General features: G+C 42.8%; 1 protein-coding gene across 2 annotated transcripts in view; it reads left to right on the forward strand.

The window, feature by feature from the left end:
* The window catches only part of LOC106576795 (insulin-degrading enzyme), a 45348-nt gene that overhangs the window by 15914 nt on the left and 7142 nt on the right, over positions 1 to 22292 (forward strand). For both annotated transcript variants that reach the window (XM_014154206.3, XM_014154204.3), the window contains exons 10-19: positions 478 to 558; positions 960 to 1063; positions 2828 to 2930; positions 11222 to 11344; positions 11827 to 11909; positions 12212 to 12356; positions 15167 to 15277; positions 15480 to 15600; positions 18018 to 18109; positions 18686 to 18797. In XM_014154206.3, the coding sequence (XP_014009681.1) occupies positions 478 to 558; positions 960 to 1063; positions 2828 to 2930; positions 11222 to 11344; positions 11827 to 11909; positions 12212 to 12356; positions 15167 to 15277; positions 15480 to 15600; positions 18018 to 18109; positions 18686 to 18797 (1075 nt within the window). The remainder of the gene's footprint in view (positions 1 to 477; positions 559 to 959; positions 1064 to 2827; positions 2931 to 11221; positions 11345 to 11826; positions 11910 to 12211; positions 12357 to 15166; positions 15278 to 15479; positions 15601 to 18017; positions 18110 to 18685; positions 18798 to 22292) is intronic.

Here is a 22292-nt window from a genome sequence, read left to right on the forward strand (position 1 = left end):
ACTTCTAGTCTCTGAGCTCTGGCTAGTTTCTGAGTGGCAGGTAGCTTAGGGGTTAAGAGCTTTGTGCCAGTAACCGAAAAGTCGCTGGTTCAAATCTCTGAGCCGACTAGTTGAACAATCTCTGTGCCTTTCGCGCAAGGGACATAACCCTAATTGCTCCTGTAAGTTCCTCTGGATAAGAGCATCTGCTAAAATTACTAAAATATTCTCAGTGTTTTGGTAGCCAGTGTATGTGCTGTCAGAAAACAACCAGTCAACTATTTATGTATAGTCCTTTTCACAAAACCTTAGTCAGGACCAAGACCGAGAAACAGACTCAAATCGTCTTTTTGTTGGCCTCATAGTTAAACCTCTGGTGTATTTAACAGTAAACATGGATTACATCTGAATTGTCTCATTGTAAGTGTTGCTCAGTCCTCTGTATGTAATATGCTTTATTTGCATGTGATTGACATGTGACTTGTCTCTCCTCCGCAGGACCTAAACACAGTGGCCTTCAGGTTCAAGGACAAGGAGCGGCCCCGTGGCTACACCTCCAAGGTGTCTGGATTACTGCACGTAGGTGGTGCTCTCTCCATTTCTTAAGGTCGTTTCCATGGTGATGCACTGCAGCTCCGTGGCTCTGTTTGATGACGATGATGTCATCAGGTTGCCTTGTCTGCCACCCTCTTATTTTGTGGGTAAAGATTCAGCAGACTCAGCCCCAGTCTAAGTTAAACTGACATTCCTGCTAGAGTCGAAATATTACTATGTTAGCAAGGCAGTCATAGAGGGTAGGATGTCCAGTGTATTTTGGTCTGTTGATTTTCATTCCTATGTGCGCTTATCTTTTTTTTTGTGAAATAAGCAGAGCACCAGTTCTGTATTACTGTGCTCCAGTGAACCGTGTTCCCCTGCATGTGTTACAGTCAAATGCCTCCCCCATTGTTAGCACCTAAACCTGTTTTTTTGTTTTGCAGTACTACCCTCTGGAGGAGATCCTAGCAGCAGAGTACCTACTGGAGGAGTTCAGGCCAGATCTGATAGAGATGGTGCTGGACAAGCTGAGGCCAGAATACGTCAGGTTAGTTCCAGCTCTTCTCCGGGCCACTAACAGTGTTTGCTCTGCTCTCCTATACCCTTTTCACGCTATCATGCCGACCCGAACGATACTTTACTGGCTTGTTTTATTCTATTTTCACATTCTTCTTTCCAGCATAGTTTCAGCGACTGTGGCGGATGCATAATCAAACCAGCGCAGTCCAGATTGGCTCAGCTCATTCAGTTTGGCTCAGGAGTGTTGCAAGGGTACCAGCGCTCCACTCAACTAAGAATACACGCCTATGACACTTCTGTTTTGAAGTGCATTTTGATAAACATATTTGTAATGTCCTTGAAAAAGACTACATCCAGAAACGATTTCATTGTTTTAACCTTTTAATTATTCAACTAGGCAAGTCAGTTAAGAACAAATTCTTATTTACAATGACGGCCTACACCGGCCAAACCCGGGCGACGCTGGAAAAATTGTGCGCCACCCTATGGGCTGGTTGTGATACAGCCTGGAATTGAACCAGGGTGTCTATAGTGACACCTTAAGCAATGAGATGCAGTGCCTTAGACCGCTGTGCCACTCGGGAGCCCCTATCTACACTATATACAAAAGTATGTGGACAACCCTTCAAATTATTGGATTAGGCTATTTCAGCCACACCCGTTGCTGACGGGTATATAAAATCGAGCACACAGCCATGCAATCTCCATAGACTAATCTGGGTTTAGCTACATGCCGAATGCACAGTGCCAATAGTGAAGTTTGGTGGAGGTATAATGGTCAAGGGCTGTTTTCATGGTTTGGGCTAGGCCCCTTAGTTCCAGTTAAGGGAAATCTTAATCGTACAGCATACAATGACATTCTAGACGATTCTGTGCTTCCAACTTTGTGGCAACAGTTTGGGGAAGGCCCTTTCCTGTTTCAGCATTACAATGCCCCCGTGCACAAAGTGAGGTCCATACAGAAATGGTTTGTCGAGATCAGTATGGAAGAACTTGACTGGCCTGCATAGAGCCCTGACCTCAACCCCATCGAACACCTTTGGGATGAAATGGAACGCCAACTGCGAGCCAGGCCTAATTGCCCAAAATCAGTGCCAGACCTCACTAATGCTCATGTGGCTGAATGGAAGCAAGTCCCTACAGCAATGTTCCAACATTGCATTCGGAAAGTATTCAGACCACTTGACTTTTTCCACATTTTGTTACGGTACGGCCTTATTTAAAAATGTATTTAAAAAAAGTGTCTCAATCTGAACACAATAGCCCATAATGACAAAGGAAAAATGTATTAAAAAAATATCCCTACTCAGACCACTCCCAGACAGTCCTAGCTAAATTCTTGCATGAGAAATTGCTCTTTTCTAAGAAACATTTTTATTTTTGACCATTGTTAAATCAAAATCACAGTGAGGTACTTAATTGTTACCCTGAAATGATTTAATACTGAGAATGAAATCGCTGCATTGGACTTTTAACATTCACCTAAACCTCACACTGTTGAATTAAGCGAACTTTAAGAAACTGTTGAACCTGAATCAATGGGGAGCTCAATAACACATTCTGCAGTATTACTACCACTACAGTGACTACTACTCTACTTCAGTCACTACTATCGGCATCCTACAAATAGAACACTGCTATGGAAGGCACTCGAGCTGATGTCATAAGGGCGATACAAATCTTCCGTAGGCTGCTCAGGGAAAATGGAGTGTGTCTGACTCTAAAACGATCTGACAAGGGTGTTTATAAATGCTAATAATGAGACCTGTCTCTGTCCATCCTCTCCCTGCAGAGTCGCAGTTGTCTCAAAGTCGTTTGAAGGGCAGACAGACAAGACTGAGGAATGGTATGGGACCCACTACAAACAGGAGCCCATCTCTGAGGAAGTCATCAAGGTGAGACTGAAATGTGTTCAAACTCAACAGATTTTCCATATTCTCATCACCCTGTGGGTGAATCTCAGAAGTCTTTGATTCCTCACGTCCTCTCCTTGCCTTATCCTCAAAACACATTGTAGGAGAAGATTGGATGTTCCTCTTCTCAGACCTTCTTCTTCAATGCATTTTCAGTAAGAGGAACGGAAACAAGGACACAAGGAATAGAGGACAGATTTGAGATTCACCCTGATCTGACTGGGCGTCTTTTTAAATCGTCAATTGGCAATGCTTAAATTGGCACTCTGCAATTACTACATCCATTTTTAAATTAATTATATACAGTACCAGTCAAAAGGTTGGACACATCTACTCATTTAAGGGGTTTTCTTTATTTTTACTATTTTCTAATTATGAAATAACATATGGAATCATGTAGTAAGCAAAAAAGTGTTAAACAAATCAAAATATATTTTATATTCTTCAAAGTATCCACCCTTTGCCTTGATGACAGCTTTGTACACTCTTGGCATTCTCAACTAGCTTCATGAGGAATTATTTTCCAACAGTCTTGAAGGAGTTCCCACATATGCTGAGCACTTGTTGGCTGCTTTTCCTTCACTCTGCGGTCCAATTCATCCCAAACCATCTCAATTGGAGGTCGGCTGATTGTGAAGGCCAGGTTATTTAATGCAGCTCTCATCACTCTCCTTGGTCAAATAGCCCTTACACAGCCTGGAGGTGTGTTGGGTCATTGTCCTGTTGAAAAAACAAATTATAGACACACTAAGCGCAAACCACATGGGATGGTGTGTCGCAGCAGAATGCTGTGGTAGCAATCTGGTTAAGCGTGCCTTGAATTCTAAATAAATCACAGACAGTGCCACCAGCAAAGCAACATCACACCACCTCCTCCGTGCTTCATGGTAGGAACCACACATGCGAAGATCATCCGTTCACCTACTCTGCGTCTCAAAGACACGGCGGTTGGAACCAAAAATCACACTTTTGGACTCATCAGACACACAGATTTCCACCGGTCTAATGTCCATTGCTCGTGTTTCTTGGCCCAAGCAAGTATCTTCTTCTTATTGGTGTCCTTTAGTAGTGGTGGTTCCTCTACAGCAATTCAACCATGAAGGCCTGATTCATGCAGTCTCCTCTGAACAGTTGATGTTGAAATGTGTCTGTTACTTGAACTCTGCGATGCATTTATTTGGGCTGCAATCTGAGGCTGGTAACTCTAATGAACTTATTCTCTGTAGCAGAGGTAACTCTTGCTCTTCCTTTCCTGTGGTGGTACCCATGAGAGCCAGATTCATCATACCGCTTGGTTTTGCGACTGCACTTGAAACAACTTTCAAAGTACTTGACATTTTCCAGATTGACTGACTTTCATGTCTTAAAGTAATGGACTGTCGTTTCTCTTTGTTTGTTTGAGCTGTTCTTGCAGTAATATGGACTTGGTCTTATACCAAAATAGGGATATCTTCTGTATACCACCCCTACCTTGTCACAACACAACTGATTGGCTCAAACACATTAAGGAAATAAATTGTTAATTGAAATGCATTCCAGGTGAATACCTCATGGTTGAGAGAATGCCAAGAGTGTGTCCAAACTTTTGACTGGTACTGTATACCCACTGATTCTTGAAGAACATCTTATAAATGCCTTGTGAGCTTAATCTGATTTGTTCCCCTTCAGAAACCAACATAAGCCTGTTTTACTCCATTGTTTGTAAACATTGTAAATACACTGTATAGTTTCAACCATGTTTTGAGGCTATGTTGATATTATGGATGGTCAGTCCTTGCATCCATAGCTCTGTCTATGAATTTGACTGGTTACATTTTTCCAGCCACATCCCTGGACTTTATACCAAAACAATTGGCGTTGTCTGCTTTTTTGTTTGAACTGCAGATGCTCCAGCAATCGTTAATCTATCCAATTGCTGTCACACATTCCCTACATGATCTAAGGTTTATCATACCATTACCCACAAGCCATTTATTTTATTAGTAAGGCACTGATGATCCACTGTCAACACCCCAGTGGTGAATGATGTTTAAAGCCACAGATTGCTCATTGATTTGCTGAGTTTTTTTCTATTCAGTGTAGTATCGGGGTTAAAATGTGTGATGGTTTAGCAATAGGGAAGTTTTGGTAGTCATTTTGCAGGAAGACTGTGAATGTTCTCGATTCACCTTTCTGAAATAAAGCCTTGGGCCACCAACTCCACAGAGCTTATGATGTTACAAAAGCTTTTGTGGAGGGCTTTAATATGGCCAAAACCAACGCTGTACATTTCGCCAGCTTTTACAGTGGATTCTCTCTCATAAAGGCTTCTACACACTACAGTGCATTCGGAAGTAGTCAGACCCCTTGACTTTTCCCGCATATTGTTACGTTACAGCCTTATTCTAAAAACTATTTTCCCTCATCAATCTACACACAATACCCCATAATGACATAACAAAAACAGGTTTTTAGAAATGTTTGCAAATGTATAAAAATAAAATAAAAACAGTTTTACATAAGTATTCAGACCCTTTACTCAGTACTTTGTTGAAGCACTTTTGGCAGAGATTACAGCCTCGAGTATGACGCTACAAGCTTGGCACACCTGTATTTGGGGAGTTTCTCCCATTCCTCTCTGCAGATCCTCTCAAGCTCTGTCAGGTTTGATGGGAGTGTTGCTGCACAGCTATTTGCAGATCTCTGCAGAGATGTTCGATCGGGTTCAAGTACGGGCCCTGGCTGGGTCACTCAAGGAAATTCAGAGACTTGTCGCCGAAGCCACTCCTGCATTGTCTTGTCTGTGCTTAGGGTCGTTGTCCTGTTGGAAGGTAAACCTTCGCCCCAGTCTGAGGTCCTGGGCACTCTTGAGCGGGTTTTCATTATGATCTCTCTGTACTTTGCTCCATTCATCTTTACCTTGATCCTGACTAGTCTCCCAGTCCTTGCTGCTGAAAAACATCCCCACAGCATGATGCTGCCACCACCATTTCTCACCGTAGGGAAGGGATGGTGCCAGGTTTCCTCCAGACGAGACGCTTGGTATTCAGGCCAACGTGTTCAATCTTGGTTTCATCATGGTCTGAGAGTCTTTAGGTACCTTTTGGCAAACTCCAAGCAGGCTTTCATGTGCCTTTTATTGAGGACTGGCTTCTGTCTGGCCACTTTACCATGAAGGCCTGATTGTCCTTCTGGAAGGTTCTCCCAGCTCCACAGAGGAGCTCTGTCAGAGTGACCATCGGGTTCTTGGTCACCTCCCTGACCAAGGCCCTTCTCCCTCGATTGCTCAGTTTGGCCGGGCAGCCAGCTCTAGGAAGAGTCTTGGTGGTTCCAAACTTCTTCCATTTAAGAATGATGGAGACCACAATGTTTTTGGAGACCTTCAATGCCACAGAAATGTTTTGGTACCCTTCCCCAGATCTGTGCCTCAACACCATCCAGTCTTGGAGCTCTACGGACAATTCCTTCAACCTCATGGCTTGGTTTTTTTCTCTGACATGCACTGTCAACTGTGGGACCTTATATAGACAGGTGTGTGAAATCGTGTCCAATCAATTGAATTTACCACAAGTGGACTCCAAGTTATAGAAGCATCTGAAGGATTATCAATGGAAACGGAATGCACCTGAGCTCAATTTCAAGTCTCATAGCGAAGAGTCTGAATACTTATGTTGAGGTATTTGCAAAAATTTCTAAACCTGTTTTTGCTTTGTCATTATGGGGTATTGTGTGTAGTTGGCTGAGGATCAGTTTGTTTAAATCAATATTAGAAAAGGCTGTAATGTAACAAAATGTGAAAAAAGTCAAAGGGTCTGAATACTTTCCGAGGGCACTGTATCTGACTACAGCCAACACAACAGTCTGGATGTTTTTTTTTAATAATCTGGATTTGTATTTTTTGGAATCAGCCTTGTTATCCAGATTTTCATGCCTTTCAGGGCTTATGTGGTGGTTATGGCAGGGGTTGTGGCAATAAGTGTGGTCGTCCCTTCGGCGCGGCTGAATTTTAAAGGCCCCCATCTTGACAGTGTGGACACACTTTTGCATTTTTCAGCTAATTTCCTTTAATTCTACGGTTTGCCATTGAGCTGAGATTTTGCCGTTTTAAAGCTAATTTCCTGCAATTTCATGAATTTTTCCCATGGCTAATGCAGTGTTCATTTGCTCAAACATAATAACAAAATCAATACTGATAAATTCCAAAAACAATGAATTTTCAATTTTCCATGACTGTCTAGCTTTTATTTTGGTGATTGTTATTTCTCAGAGATTATATTATAAAACAAATATAAAGGCCCATTGTCTCTTCTACGTACTTTATATCTGGTTTAAGCCGTAAAGTTTACACTGTTTTTCCATCCTGGAATATATAAATATATATATATATTTCTTTTACACTGTTTGGACATGGGTGACCTGGAAAAATGCTTAGGTGGCCCGCCCAATGGCAGAAAAATCCCTGCTTTTATACCGCCCTTGTACCGTATCGCGGTAGACTGCAATACTTGCATAGCACACAGAGGGGCGCTATAAAAAATTCTTTATACCCCTAAATGCCCAATGTGGGTCTTACCAAAATGCTAACAAAGTACTAGAGAATTCCTATAGCGGATTGTAGCTGAATTCTGAAGAACGCAAGCGAACAAACTAATTATAAAGACAGACAATCCAGCTCATTAAGTTAGTTATCATGTTATGGACTAGCGGAACCCCTCGCCAACAGCCAATGGAATAGCAGGCGCGAATTACAAAACAGCAAAAATCTCATAATTCAATTTTCTCAAACATACAACTATTATACACCCTTTTTAAGATAATCTTCTCGTTTATCCAACCACATTGTTCGATTTCAAAAAGGCTTTACGGCGAAAGCAAAACATTAGATTGTTAGGACATCAACTTCACAAGAAAAACCACACAGACATTTTCCAAGCAAGGAGAGGCATCACAAAAACCAGAAATACAGCTAAAATGAATCACTAACCTTTGACGATCTTCATCAGATGACACTCCCAGGACCCAATGTTAGACAATACATGTATGTTTTGTTCGATAAAGTTCATATTTATATCCAAAAACCCCATTTTACATTGGCGCGTGATGTTCAGAAAATGTATTGCCACCCAAAACTTCCAGTGAATGAGCACATCAATTTACAAAAATACTCATCAAAACGTTGATAAACTTTAAAACAGTTATTGAAAGAATTATAGATATACTACTCCTTAATGCAACCGCTGTGTCAGATTTCAAAATAGCTTTACGGCGAAAGCAAATTTTTCAATATTCTGAGTACAGAGCTCAGCCATCAAAGCAAGCTATACAGTTACCCGCCAACTTCTGGAGTCAGTACCAGGAGAGAGAATTAAAAATAAAAAAAAATTTAAAGCATGAAATGAAATGTACGAAATGTATGCATTCACAACTGTAAGTCGCTCTGGATAAGAGCGTCTGGTAAATGACTAAAATGTAATGTAAATGTAAAATCAGAATTAGTATTATAAATCTTACCTTTGCTGATCTTCTTCGGAATGGACTCCCACTTCCACAAGAAATGTTCTTTTTGTTCGAAATACTCCATATTTATGTCCAAATACCTCCTTTTGTTAGCGCGTTAAGCTCACTAACCTAAGGCAAAATGCGCAAGGGTAAAACCAGAGACAAAAAGTCAATGTTCCATTACCGTTCTTCGAAACATGTCAAACGATGTTTACAATCAATCCTTAGGGTCTTTTTAACATAAAACTTCGATAATATTCCAACCGGACAATAGCGTATTCATTACAGAGGAAAAAGGAGCGGTGCGCCTGCGCAGTAAACAACTCACTGCTCCCAGAGAGTCCACTGATTGACTGGGCTCCTATTCTCTGCCCAGTAACAGTAGACGTATGAAACAAGTTTCTAAAGGCTGTTGACAGCCAATGGAAGCCTTAAGAAGTGCAATGTGACCCCACAGACACTGTAGTTTCGATAGGGATTAGAAAGAAAAACTACGAGCCTCAGATTTCCCACTTCCTGGTTGGATTTTTCTCAGGTTTTTGCCTGCCATATGAGTTCTGTTATACTCACAGACATCATTCAAACAGTTTTAGAAACTTCAGAGTGTTTTCTATCCAAATCTACTAACTAAAATGTAAATATTTGACTCTGGGCCCGAGTAGCAGGCAGTTTACTCTGGGCACGCTTTTCATCCGAACGTGAAAATACTGCCCCCTATCCCTAACAGGATTTATACAAGTATCTCAGAAGGCTACTCAGTTTGCTGCACATACAAAACAAATATTAAATATTAGACATGCACAAAAAATAATCTGATTCAGGAGAGAGTTAATGATTCAGGATAGATAATATTCTCTGCTGTTAAGAATCTATTGATCTTGCTAGCTAGCCACTTAGCTAAGTTACTCTCCAGCTGTGCATTTGGTTTATGTAGCACATTTTAGACCAGGGATAATCAACTAGATTCAGTCGCGGGATGATTTTATTCTTGAACGGATGGTCAGGGGGCCGGGACATAATTACAAATCATTTGTAGACTGGAAATTGACCGCAAGAAGCCAGAACAGTTAAAATATTTGACAAATATAATCATTTCAAACCTTGCTTACATTTGTATGAGATCACAAACTGTACATCTTTCTATTATACGTGGGAATACTTTGGAACAGATTTCCAAAATGTAAATAACTTGGAGCTGATTTGCTGGTGTTATGTCCAAAAATTAATAACACATTTTTACTTAACATTTAGTAGTGAATTATATAACTTGATCACCTCATGTAGGCTGTACAACAGTGAATCATGAAACTTGCTCCATTTGTGCTCTTTGTAAACAAAACATGACTGGGTCAGTCAGATGTTTCGGGCAACTACAGCAAGCTTTATAAATCCATTTTGAATTCAGTCACTTTTTGAATGCACCCCTTCAATAAATTATTTTGCCCATTGTAGTTCTCAGAAAGTGACTTTTTGGACCAGAATGCCAAAACGTTCAAGATATAAAATGAATAAAAGATTCTCAAAGTTGACCTGTATTTTGCACACCCCACCATACCATGAGACATCCATGTCTTCATCACTGGTAAAGTTAAACGGTTGATATCATTTAAAAGCTTACAAACAGGGTTGTCAAACTATTTTCTTTTTTACACCTTAAACGTAAATGATCAAAAATCGCGTCAAGTCAGATTTTTTTCCATATTTGCATATGCTGTAGTTTAGACCCTATTCTACATCATCTGAGGTTTTTGTGTTGTGCCCGACCATCAGTTGAGACACAACATGCTCTTGAATACAGGGTGGGTGTAATGTTTTGGCTGATAAATGTACTCCAATTGAAATTTCAACTTTCAAATGGTACCACAAAGATGGTTGAAGGTCTACACATCAGTGAATGTTGACTTGAATGTGAATATGTTTTAAATGAGTGTCAATCCTCCATAGGAGACCTATTGAAATAATATAGATAATAAAATAGACATGAACACCATCTTTGTGTTAGTAATTAGGAGTTAAAAGGTCAATTTCAATGGTATACCAGCTAAACTGAAGTTGTTTGAAGGGATAGGTCCATTCTATTAATGATATATCTATGATTGAAATGATACCCACCCGGTATTCAAGAGTACGTTTCTCAACCGATAGCAGGCATAACACACAAACCTGTAAGCTTTTTAATGATATCGAACTCAACCTAACTATATTTTCAAGTGATGAAGACGTGGATGTCTCATGGTATAGTGGGGTATCCAAAATGGGTCAACTTTGAGCACCTTTTATCACCTGAATGTTTTGGTATTCAGGTTAAAAAAATAACTTTCTGACCACTTCTTCCATGGCCAGACATGTATGAAAATGTGTATTTAAATCAAAAGGGATGCTGTCAAAAAGTGATTAAATTTAAATGGATTTACCCTATAATGAAAAATAATGTGACTGTTCAAATGAAGAACGCAATCTGCTTTCTTGTAACCTGTAGCTATTTACTTAAAAGTAGCGAAGTAAAAAAAAAAAAAAAAAGTTTCATAAATGGTTTTGACAGTATTGAAAGTCATGCCATGTGTATTTCAAAATCCGGTATACTGCCAAACCCTAGTGTGTAGTTGGTTGCCACTGGACATAGTTGATCCTGCGTCATGTAGAATCTGCCATGGACAGTTCGTCTGAGTTGCATCATCTATAGTTTATTGGCTATAGTTGGATAGATGTGTAGAAGCCTTTAGTCATGTATCAATAAATTCCCTACCCAACCCTTAACTTAGCAAGGAGGACTAGCTAAATTGTCTGTGTTTCAGAAATGGGGAAACGCTGACCTCAATGGCAAGTTCAAGCTGCCCATGAAGAACGAGTTCATTCCCACCAGCTTTGAGATCTACCCTCTGGAGAAGGACTCTCCCTCCGCCCCCACTCTAATCAAGGTAAGCCTCGCTCTGGATAAGGGCATCTGCTAATTGACTAAAATTTAAAATGTCGGGGTGTTGCATTTAACAAACTATTTTTACTTCATTCACCAAGCAGCTAGACCGAACTGAAAGCGTAGCTGCATGTTTCAGGTGTCTGAATTTGTTCATTAACTTTCATATGATAATGAGGAAACGGTGTCAGGATTGAGATGTTAAGTATTTAGTACTGTTGTCAAGGTGTTCTGATCAGAGGATGTATGCGGTAACTACTGCTGACAGGTTGGAATCTCTTTTGCGCTATTAGCTTCAGTATTACAGTACATTGTTGACTGCGGTTCACAACCCAACAAAGTTCATAAGCAGTTGTAGAGATTTATTCTACCTCCTTAAAAACAAGTATGTGAAGATATCAGACTGTAGTACTTTTTGCATGCCCTTTCTCCTCATTGGAATCTGCTGCTAATGCTAATGTAATCATGCCTCTTTGTTTCTTCTAGGACACCGCTATGAGCAAGGTGTGGTTCAAGCAGGATGACAAGTTTTTCCTACCAAAGGCATGCCTGAACTTTGAGTTCTTCAGGTTGGTAGACAAACCACAGCCCATGTTCAAGTTTATGAGACGATGATGTGATACATCTTTTGTATTATTTTCCTCACACAAGCTATTGTAGTTATAGGACTCAAATACTGCTATTTGAAATTGGATTAGGAAGGACCACATGGGAACCCACTATTCCTGCTGATCCCTACCCTTGAATTAATCAATGAGTGTATAAGCAACATTGCTACTTTTTGCTTTTCAAGGACAGTGATTTGGAGAGGGATGTCTAGCTGTGTTGTAGCAAACAGTTGATTCATCACTGCTGTTTTTTTTTCCTACAGCCCATTTGCGTATGTGGACCCAATACATTGTAACATGGCCTATTTGTACCTGGAGCTCCTCAAGGACTCCCTCAACGAGTATGCATATGCAGCCGAGCTTGCCGGCTTGAACTATGACCTCCAAAATACCATCTATGGGATGTATGTAAGTATCCAAATTTCCCATCGCCCTCACGCCACCGCGATCCCAAACCCATCTGTTCCTCCCTCGTGCATTCTCAACCTGGGCCTTGGTATCAGCCCTGGCTGCATCATCCTCTTCATCTTTCCTTTCTCCCTCCGTCGAAACCGCCTCGTCGGAAAATGCTGGACTTGACAATTGTTTGTTTCCTTTTTGTGGTGGCACTGTTTGGGTATGAACTTAAATAGCCATTTGGTACAGTCCTCTGTGAGACAGAGACAGTATTTTTATTTTTAAAAGTCTGATACAAAGGAATGGGAAATGGGCACCAAGTAGTAGTGGCTGTAGCCGTAGCATTAACCTAGCATTTAGTGGCAAAGTACTCCGTCCCTCCTTGGTGGACAGAAAAGCCGGTTGCGAGGCTGCATATACATACTCTTCTTAATCAACCTTCTCACCCTGCTCTGTCTTTTTGACAACGTTATCCCACCTCCCTTACCAACAATCATGTTTATTACATTTTTTTTTTTGTCACTACTTCTACTCGGACCCCCTGCACCGCAACATGACTTAACTGTTTCTCAGGTTATTGAAGGATGATTTTAAGAGTATACATATGCAGCCAGCCTTGCCGGGCTTGGTCTATGGCAGCCTCAGGGAAGAATGCTATCCTTGTAAGTTCAGCGTCCGTCTGTCAGCCCCCCTAACAGCTAGGGGAACGAGGGAGGGCCCATCTTTAAAAAAAAAAAAAAAAAAAATGTAACCTTTATTTAACTAGGCAAGTCCAGTTAAGAACACATTCTTATTTACCCATCTTCAGGTTCTAAGTGTGGAAGACTGTCTTTTCCGTCTATCTACGCCATTTGTTTCTATGTGTTAGTCTGTCTCTAGGACGATGGGGAGGTCCCAGAGGCCCCCTTCCTATGTTCTGTCCGTTTATGCAGCGACTTGTGGTTTCACTGCAAGGATGGCCAAATGTAGTCTTCAAGGAATGCCGTTTAAGTGATATGAAGTTGAACATCAACTATGAATTTATCCAATACTTACCTGACGACAGAGTAAGTTCAACTGATCAGGTCTGGATTAAAATATGAACTGTAATATCAGCAGACTGCCCGTCTTGAAGGACACGTTTGGCCTCGTTGATTTCACTGAATCACTCCGAAAACACACCCCATCTAATACACCTATATAGAACTTCATACATTCGCTCAAATGTTGTTGATTTTAATTTATCTTTGGCATCCATTTTGAAATTGTCTGTGCTGTCAATGTCAGCCAGATAGTAGAACAGTAAGTGTCTCCTTCACAAGTCCTAAAGGAATAAAGCCGAAAACACTGCTTATCCTCTGAAAAATGTATAGGTACTGTAAATTCTGCAGACTCATGATTCCAATAGTAGGTTACAGACTGGAGCTGGCATTGTACACATAGCTAATAGTGTTTGCAAGCGCCTTTGAATTTGTCTTTGAAAAACTATCTTCATATCGCTTAGTATTGGAATTAGGTTTTGCTATGTTTTTGCTTAATGGAGAATCGAGATGCCCATTTGCCCAATGATGCTTGTCTTCTCCCTCGCACTCTCTGCTCCTTTCTAACTTTGGTTTGTGGTGGTTTGGTTTCACTCTTTAAATGGACCTCCTCTCACATTTGGTTAACATCTAAACTAGGCCTACCTTTGTGAAACAGTAGCTTATGTGTGCAGGAGGAAGCATAGTACTAGTCATGAGGATATTTTGCCTGCTTGTTAAGTTATTTACCACTGTTATGTGATACCAAGGTCATAAATAAGAGACTACCTAAGACTTGGATTATACATTTTAAAAGGCTAATCCCTCATGAGTTGATGCTACATACTTAGGAAATTATGCTTTGAATTCTCCAGTCCGGCCAATCACACATACCTAGCTAACTTTATGATGGGGTGTTTTTCTTTGTATTAAGGTTTTCCGAGCTTTACCAGTAATAGAGTTGCGTCGGCACAAACTAACTGGGGACTCATCAAGGGTAATGATGTTGGAAGAGATTTACAGTTAACTGGTGTCAGTATGTGTGTGTCAGCGAGAAAGGGGAGGTAGAGGGTGATTGCGAGAGCGAAACGCTGTAGCCTGAGGGTATTTCCGATTCATGAAGGGGCCCGAATGTTTGGATGATATTGCGAAGCAGAGCTTCATATAACCTTGACTAGGCTCTGCCTATGCACAGTGTGGTTGGTTTGGTAAATGTACACGCATACACACACCACTCACTGCATCACTTATTGTTAGTTGGTCACAGAACTCGATGAATAAGGGGTAATGCATTTGCAGTTGATGGTAATGAGCAGTGCGTGCTTTGTAGAGTTGAGTAGTTGGCTACAGACCCATAATATGTTCATTGCAGTGGCAGCAATGCAGGGTTGGAACCCTGTGTTAACGGGCTAGTGTGTGATGCCACAGTCATTAGCGTGGATGCTAGCGCCGTCAGTGAAAGTCACAGCAGAGGAACCTTCATGGCCCAGCCTGGCTCCCTCTGCTGTGTGTGTGTGTGTGTGTGTGTGTGTGTGTGTGAGGGGTCATTTCACAGACTGTACTCAGGACTCAGCCAGCACTCCGTGTCCTCTTTGACAGAGGCATTACGCTGAGTGGAGTCATTGTCCTAGAGGAAGGGCCAGGGCAGGAGGAGAGGTTTGGGGATGTTCGTCTAAAACGCTACTACCTTTAGTTTCCCTAACCGATGGGGCTGTTTATTCATCTGCACACACATTTTAGTGTTATTTTCTACAAGCTCTATGCCACATCAAGTTATGCTCACCTTTTTTCTCTTTTCCTCTTCCTTCCATCTCCTTCCCACAGCTCTCAGTGAAGGGCTACAATGACAAGCAGCACATCCTGCTGGAGAAGATCATTGAGAAGATGGCCGCGTTTGAGATTGATGAGAAACGCTTTGACATCATCAAGGAAGCGGTAAGCTGAGCCCCGCCGCCCAATTTAAAACTACTCAGGCTATGAAATCATAACGGATCGAAGCTGATGTTGGTTTTTGACTGTTTGATTCTGATATTGTGTTTGACCCCATGGCGCACACAAACTACCCTTGTATTGAGTCTGACCCCTGATATGATTGGGCTGAACGTTGACCCCTATTGCCCTTTGACCGCTCCTCCAGTATATGAGGTCACTGAACAACTTCAGGGCGGAGCAACCCCATCAGCATGCCATGTACTACCTGCGTCTGCTGATGACAGAGGTGGCCTGGACCAAAGACGAGCTCAAGGATGCTCTGGATGGTGAGCCATTCTCTCTCTATCTCCACACACCCACCCACCCACACACACACGGGCACACGTACGTACGCACATACTCTTCTCTTCCCATCTCTCCCCCGCTCTCATTTGAATGCTGAGCCAGTTTGAGCTCCTCCATGAGCTGCAGTCATTTCTCTGCAGTGAAAACCTCACCGTAGGAAGAGGGGCAGATGTACTGTCTGGACGTTCAGTACATTATGCATTCACAATGTCCCGTGTATCACTTGAGGCCGAGTTCACCTTGGAGAAAAGACTTCATTTCTGTCTGTTTTCATTATTACCTCAAACTTGTCCCTATTTCACCTGTCTAATGCTAGGGCTGTGACAATACCAGTATCGCAATATTTTTTCCATGTCAAAAATAAAAACACGACGCAGACCAAACTCTGTTTCTTTAAAAAAAGCCTGCCCTAGGTAAAATATTGTGTGTGATGGATGGCTTGGAAAATAAATCATTGTGACTCTGGGTGACAAAATAACTGGTCACTTTAATGATAGGACACTGGTCACTTTAATAATGTTTACATACTGTTTTACCCATTTCATATGTATATACTGTATTGTAGCCAAGTCCATCCTACTCAACTATTGCTGTACATATACTATTCTATCCATGTATTCTTCAGATATACTATATATTCAATCCACATATCGTCCATGATGTCTACACATCACATCATATACAGCACCAGTCAAAAGTTTGGACAGACCTGCTCTTCAAGGGTTTTTCTTTATTTTTACTATTTTCTACATTGTAGAATAATAGTGAAGACATCAACACTATGAAATAACACATATGGAATCATGTAGTAACCAAAAAAGTATTAAACAAATCAAAATATATTTTATATTCTTCAAAGTAGCCACCCTTGATGACAGCTTTGCACACTCTTGGCATTCTCTCAACCAGCTTCATGAGGAATTATTTTCCAACAGTCTTGAAGGAGTTCCCACATATGCTGAGCACTAGTTGGCTGCTTTTCCTTCACTCTGCGGTCCAACTCATCCCTAACCATTTCAATTGGGTTGTGGTTGGGTGACTGTGGAGGCCAGGTCATCTGATGCAGCACTCCATTCCTCTCCTTGGTCAAATAGCCCTTACACAGCCTGGACATGTGTTGGGTCATTGTCCTGTTGAAAACAAATGACAGTCCCACTAAGCGCAAACCAGATTATTTCTCTTTTGCCAAGATCATCCATCAAGTTTTGAGGGAGCGCGCAATTGGCATGCTGACTGCAGGAATGCCCACCAGAGCTCTTGCCAGAGAATTGAATGTTCATTTCTTTACCATAGAATTTGGTAGAGAATTTGGCAGTACGTCCAACCGGCCTCACAACCGCAGACCACGTGTAACCAGACCAGGACCTCCATATCTGGCTTCTTCACCTGCGGGATTGTCTGAGACCAGCCACCCGGACAGCTGATGAAACTGAGGATTATTTCTGTCTGTAATAAAGCCCTTTGGTGGGGGAAAACTCTCAGCCGTTCTGATTGGCTGGGCCTGGCTCCCCAGTGGGTGGGCCTATGCCCACCCATGGCTGCGCCCCTGCCCAGTCATGTGAAATCCATAGATTAGGGCCTAAAGCATTTATTTAAATTGACTGATTTCCTTATATGAACAATAACTCTAAATTATTGGATGTTGCGTTTATATTTTTGTTCAGTGTATATGCATTTATATTCTGGACTTGCCTATTATTTCTATATTTCGTAATTGAATTTTTTTACTTTTAAAATTTGTGTGTATTATGTATTACTGCACTGTTGGAGCTAGTAAAACAAGCATTTCGCTACACCCACAATAACATCTGCTAAACATGTGTATGCGACAAATAAAATCTGATGTTTGTTTCTAACATTAGGCCTGTTTTCCTAAAGAAGTTAAATCTGCGTAGTGTTTTGTTTCCCAACCACGATACTAACAAATATCGCGATACTGGTATCTTCCCAGCTCTACCTAGTACCTACGTTTTTAGTTAGTGCCCTTGTTGCCCTTCTCTGGGTCTCCAGACTTTCACAGATCCCTGTACCTGGTTTTTACAGACCAGCTACTGCTGTGTGTGCCCCCTTCCCTACTATCCTCCCATCCTTCCCCAGTCACTCATCCCTGGCTGCTCATCCACCACATCTCACCACTATCTGAATGAATCTGGGTCAGACACTGTGTGAATTCAGATTGACCAACCTACGCAGAGAGGAAGTGTGTTGTTTGTGTCTGCATGTCTCCACGTTTGGGTGAGTGTGTTTGTGTGTACGTACATTTCTGCCCGCGTAGGCGACAGGAATGCTATGCGGTGGCAGCAACACCCGCATGACTGATGCTTTTGATTCTGTTCTAGCCCGATTTCTATAGATTTTGCTCTGTGATTGATTCCTCCAGTCTGAATCTGTCTTCCAGATGTCACTCTCCCCCGCCTCAAGGCCTTCATACCTCAACTATTGTCACGGTTACACATCGAGACCCTTCTCCACGGCAACATCACCAAGGAGGTGAGTTTGAAGTTACCTTCCAGTGGACAGACTTCGTTTGTAAATGGCAGACACACACAGCAAGACGTTTGATGTATGGAATGTGGATATGTTCTATAACTGCTTTTACGGTTAGCCACTCCTCTCCCATATAGGTTTTAAGTGGAATGCTTTTATCTGTCCACTAGCAGTGTCACAGAAGGTGAACACACTGTCGAACCCTGATAAGATCCTCCGATCAAATTACACTTTATAAAAGATCCCAGCCATCGATGAACAGTCTCCCTTATGTCTGGTAATGATGCCCAGTAGAGGGATGTCACAGTCTAGTGGAGAGGGAATTGGATGCGCCAGCGGGGCCAATGGTCCATTTCATCACCATAGAGACTCACCGTGCACTGCAGGACTCCTATTACCTTAGATAGAGCTTTTACTGCGTGGACAGAATATTATAGCAGTGTTCCGATTCAGTTGAAGGACCTATCGATATGTATCTGCTATGGAAAGGAGGTATCTTGACACATTTAAAAGGTGGATTACAACACTGATTTCTCATTTGCTCCTCTCACTTTGCTCTCTCGATCTCTCTTTCTCCAGTCTGCTCTAGACATGATGCAGATGGTCGAGGACACGCTTATGAATCAAGCCCACACCAAGCCCCTCCTACCAAGCCAGTTGATTCGCTACAGGGAGGTGCAGGTGCCAGATGGTAGGCCAAGTGCACTGCCCATCACTCCCTTCACCCTCATGTAACTTCCAGTCATGTCTGTCCCCATTGTGACCATGCTGAAGGGTTCTTACCCAACAGTCTGGCCTATGTCAGGACATGTGGTTGTGTAACACCTCAGTGTTAATGCCCCTCCAATGTCCGAAGGGAGAAAGTCTCACTTACAAAGGGGAAACAGACATCACTAGGCAATACAATACACACACTTTTCCTTAACCTCTTACACAAACGCACACAGCACCACAGCACAACAACACACACACAGTGCCTGTGCCACTCTTTTCTTAATGACATTAAGTAACTTGAGGAGAGGAAAAGCATGGCTGTCTGGGCCTCCTGGAAACATCCTGGATCCTTTTCTGGGCCTGGATCCAGTCAGCCAGCCAGCCTGGAACTGAAGCAGGAGTCGGACAGAGGGTTGAAAACACAAACTGAACTAACCTTTGGTCGGAGCAGGATTTGGAGATGGCGGCGCCAGAGGGTAGGGCTGCCGTCTTATCTGTTCTTAACCAACGATGCTATTTTAAAAAAAAACGTTGTTCGTAACTTGTTTTGTACATAATGTTGCTGCTACTGTCTCTTAAGACTGAAGAGCTTCTGGACATCAGAACTGAGATTACTCACCTCAAACTGGACGAGGAGTTCTTCTTCAATGAGTCGGACGCGAGGGATATACTATGGACACCCGACCAGGTCCAGATCCCCGTGATTCGTTGGAAAAGGAAACGTAGGTTTCGCGGAAAGAGATCAGGATGCCTTGCGAGGATCAGGCGACGAGTGGCTAATCTGCCCTTGCCTTCCGTTCTGCTAGCTAACGTTCAATCACTGGAAAATAAATGGGACGAACTGAAAGCACTTATATCCTACCAACGGGACATTTAAAAACTGTAATATCTTATGTTTCACCGAGTCGTGGCAGAACGATGACATTAAGAACAGCTGGCGGGTTATACACTCTATCGGCAGGACAGAACAGCAGCCTCTGGTAAGACACGGGCCTATGCATTTTTATGTAAACAACAGCTGGTGCACGATATCTAAGGAAGGTTTAGCTCGCCTGAGGTAGAGTATCTCATGATAAGCTGAAGACCACACTATCTACCTAGAGTCTACATACCACCACAGACTGATGCTGGCACAAAAACCGCACTCAATGAGCTGTATTCCAGGAAACCGCTCATCCAGAGGCGGCGCTCCTAGTGGCCGGCGACTGTAATGTAGGGCAACTTAAATCGGTTTTACCAAATTTCTATCAGCATGTTAAATGTGCAAGGGAACAGATTTCTAGACCACCTTTACTCCACACAGAGAGCTGCGTACAAAGTTCTCTCTCGCCCTCCATTTGGCAAATCTGATTCCTACTTAAAAGCAAAAATTTATGCAGGAAGCACCAGTGACTCGGTCTATAAAAAAAAGTGGTCAGATAAAGCAGATGCTAAACTACAGGACTGTTTTGCTAGCACAGACTGGAATATGTTCCGGGATTCTTCCGATGGCATTGAGGAGTACACCACAGTCACTGGCTTTATCAATAAGTGCATCGAGGACGTCGTCCCCACAGTGACTGTACATACTGTACATACCCCAACCAGAAGCCATGGATTACAGGCAACATATGCACTGAGCTAAAGGGTAGAGCTGCCGCTTTCAAGGAGCGGGACTCTAACCCGGAAGCTTATAAGAAATCCCGCTATGCCCTCTGACGAACCATCAAACAGGCAAAACGTCAATACAGGACTAAGAATTGTACTACACCGGCTCCGAAGCTCGTCGGATGTGGCAGGGCTTGCAAACTATTAGACTACAAAGGGAAGCACAGCCGAGCGCTGCCCAGTGACACAAGCCTACCAGACAAGCTAAATAACTTCTATGCTGGCTTCGAGGCAAGTAACACTGAAACATGCATGAGAGCATCAGCTGTTCCGGACGACTGTGTGATCACTCTCTCCGCAGCTGATGTGAGGACGTGTACTCCGAGCATGCACTGACCAACTGGCAAGTGTCTACACTGACATTTTCAACCTCTCCCTGTCTGAGTCTGTAATACCACATGTTTCAAGCAGAACACCATAGTCCCTGTGCCCAAGAACACTAAGGTAACCTGCCTAAATGACTACCGACCCATAGAACTCACGTCTGTGGTCATGAAGTGCTTTGAAAGGCTGGTCATGGCTCACATCAACATCATTATTCCAGAAACCCTAGACCCACTCAAATTTGCATACCACCCCAACAGATCCACAGACGATGCAATCTCTATTGCACTCTACACTGCCGTTTCCCACCTGGACAAAAGGAACACCTATGTGAGAATGCTATTCATTGTCTACAGCTCAGTGTTCAACACCATTTTGCCCTCAAAGCTCATCACTAAACTAAGGACCCTGGGATTAAACACCTCTCTCTACAACTGGATCCTGGACTTCCTGATGGGCCGCCCTCAGGTGGTAAGGGTAGGCGACAACACATCCGCCACGCTAATCCTCAACACAGGGGCCCCCCAGGGGTGTGTGCTCAGTTCCCTCCTGTACTCCCTGTTCACTCAGGACTGCACGGCCAGGCACGACTCCAACACCATCATTAAGTTTGCCGATGACACAACAGTGGTAGGCCTGATCACCGACAACGATGAGACAGCCTATAGGGAGGAGGTCAGAGACCTGACCGTGTGGTTCAAGGACAACAACCTCTCCCTCAACGTGATCAAGACAAAGGAGATGAATGTGGATTACAGGAAAGGAGGACCGAGCACGCCCCCATTCTCATCGACGGGGCTGTAGTGGAGCACATTGAGAGCTTCAAGTTCCTTGGCGTCCACATCACCAACAAACAAATATGGTCCAAGCACACCAAGACGGTCGTGAGGAGGGCACGACAAAACATATTCCCCCTCACGAGACTGAAAAGATTTGGCATGGGTCCTCAGATCCTCAAAAGGTTCTACAGATGCACTGTCGACAACATCCTGACGGGTTGTATCACTGCCTGGTATGGAAACTGCTCGGCCGCCGACCGCAAGGCACTACAGAGGGTAGTGCATATGGGCCAGTACATCACCGGGGCCAAGCTTCCTGCCATTCAGGACCTCTATACCAGGCGGTGTCAGAGGAAGGCCCTAAAAATTGTCAAAGATTCCAGCCACCCTAGTCATAGACTGTTCTCTCTGCTACCGCACGGCAAGTGGTACTGAAGCGCCAAGTCTAGTTCCAAGAGGCTTCTAAACAGCTTCTACCCCCAAGCCATAAGACTCCTGAACAGCTGGTCAAATGGCTACTCTGACTTTTGCATTACCCCCCCATCCCTCCGCCCCCCACGCTGCTGCTATTCTGTTAATATCTATGCATAGCCACTTTAATAACTCTACCGACATGTACATAATTACCTCACTGGTGCCCCCACACGTTGACACACTTTCTCTGTACCTGTACCCCCTGTATATAGCCCCGCTATTGTTATTTACTGCTGCTCTTTAATTAT

The sequence above is a fragment of the Salmo salar genome, chromosome 18 (assembly GCF_965601325.2).
Source record: "Salmo salar chromosome 18, fSalSal1, whole genome shotgun sequence".
NCBI classification, from domain to species: Eukaryota; Metazoa; Chordata; class Actinopteri; order Salmoniformes; family Salmonidae; genus Salmo; species Salmo salar.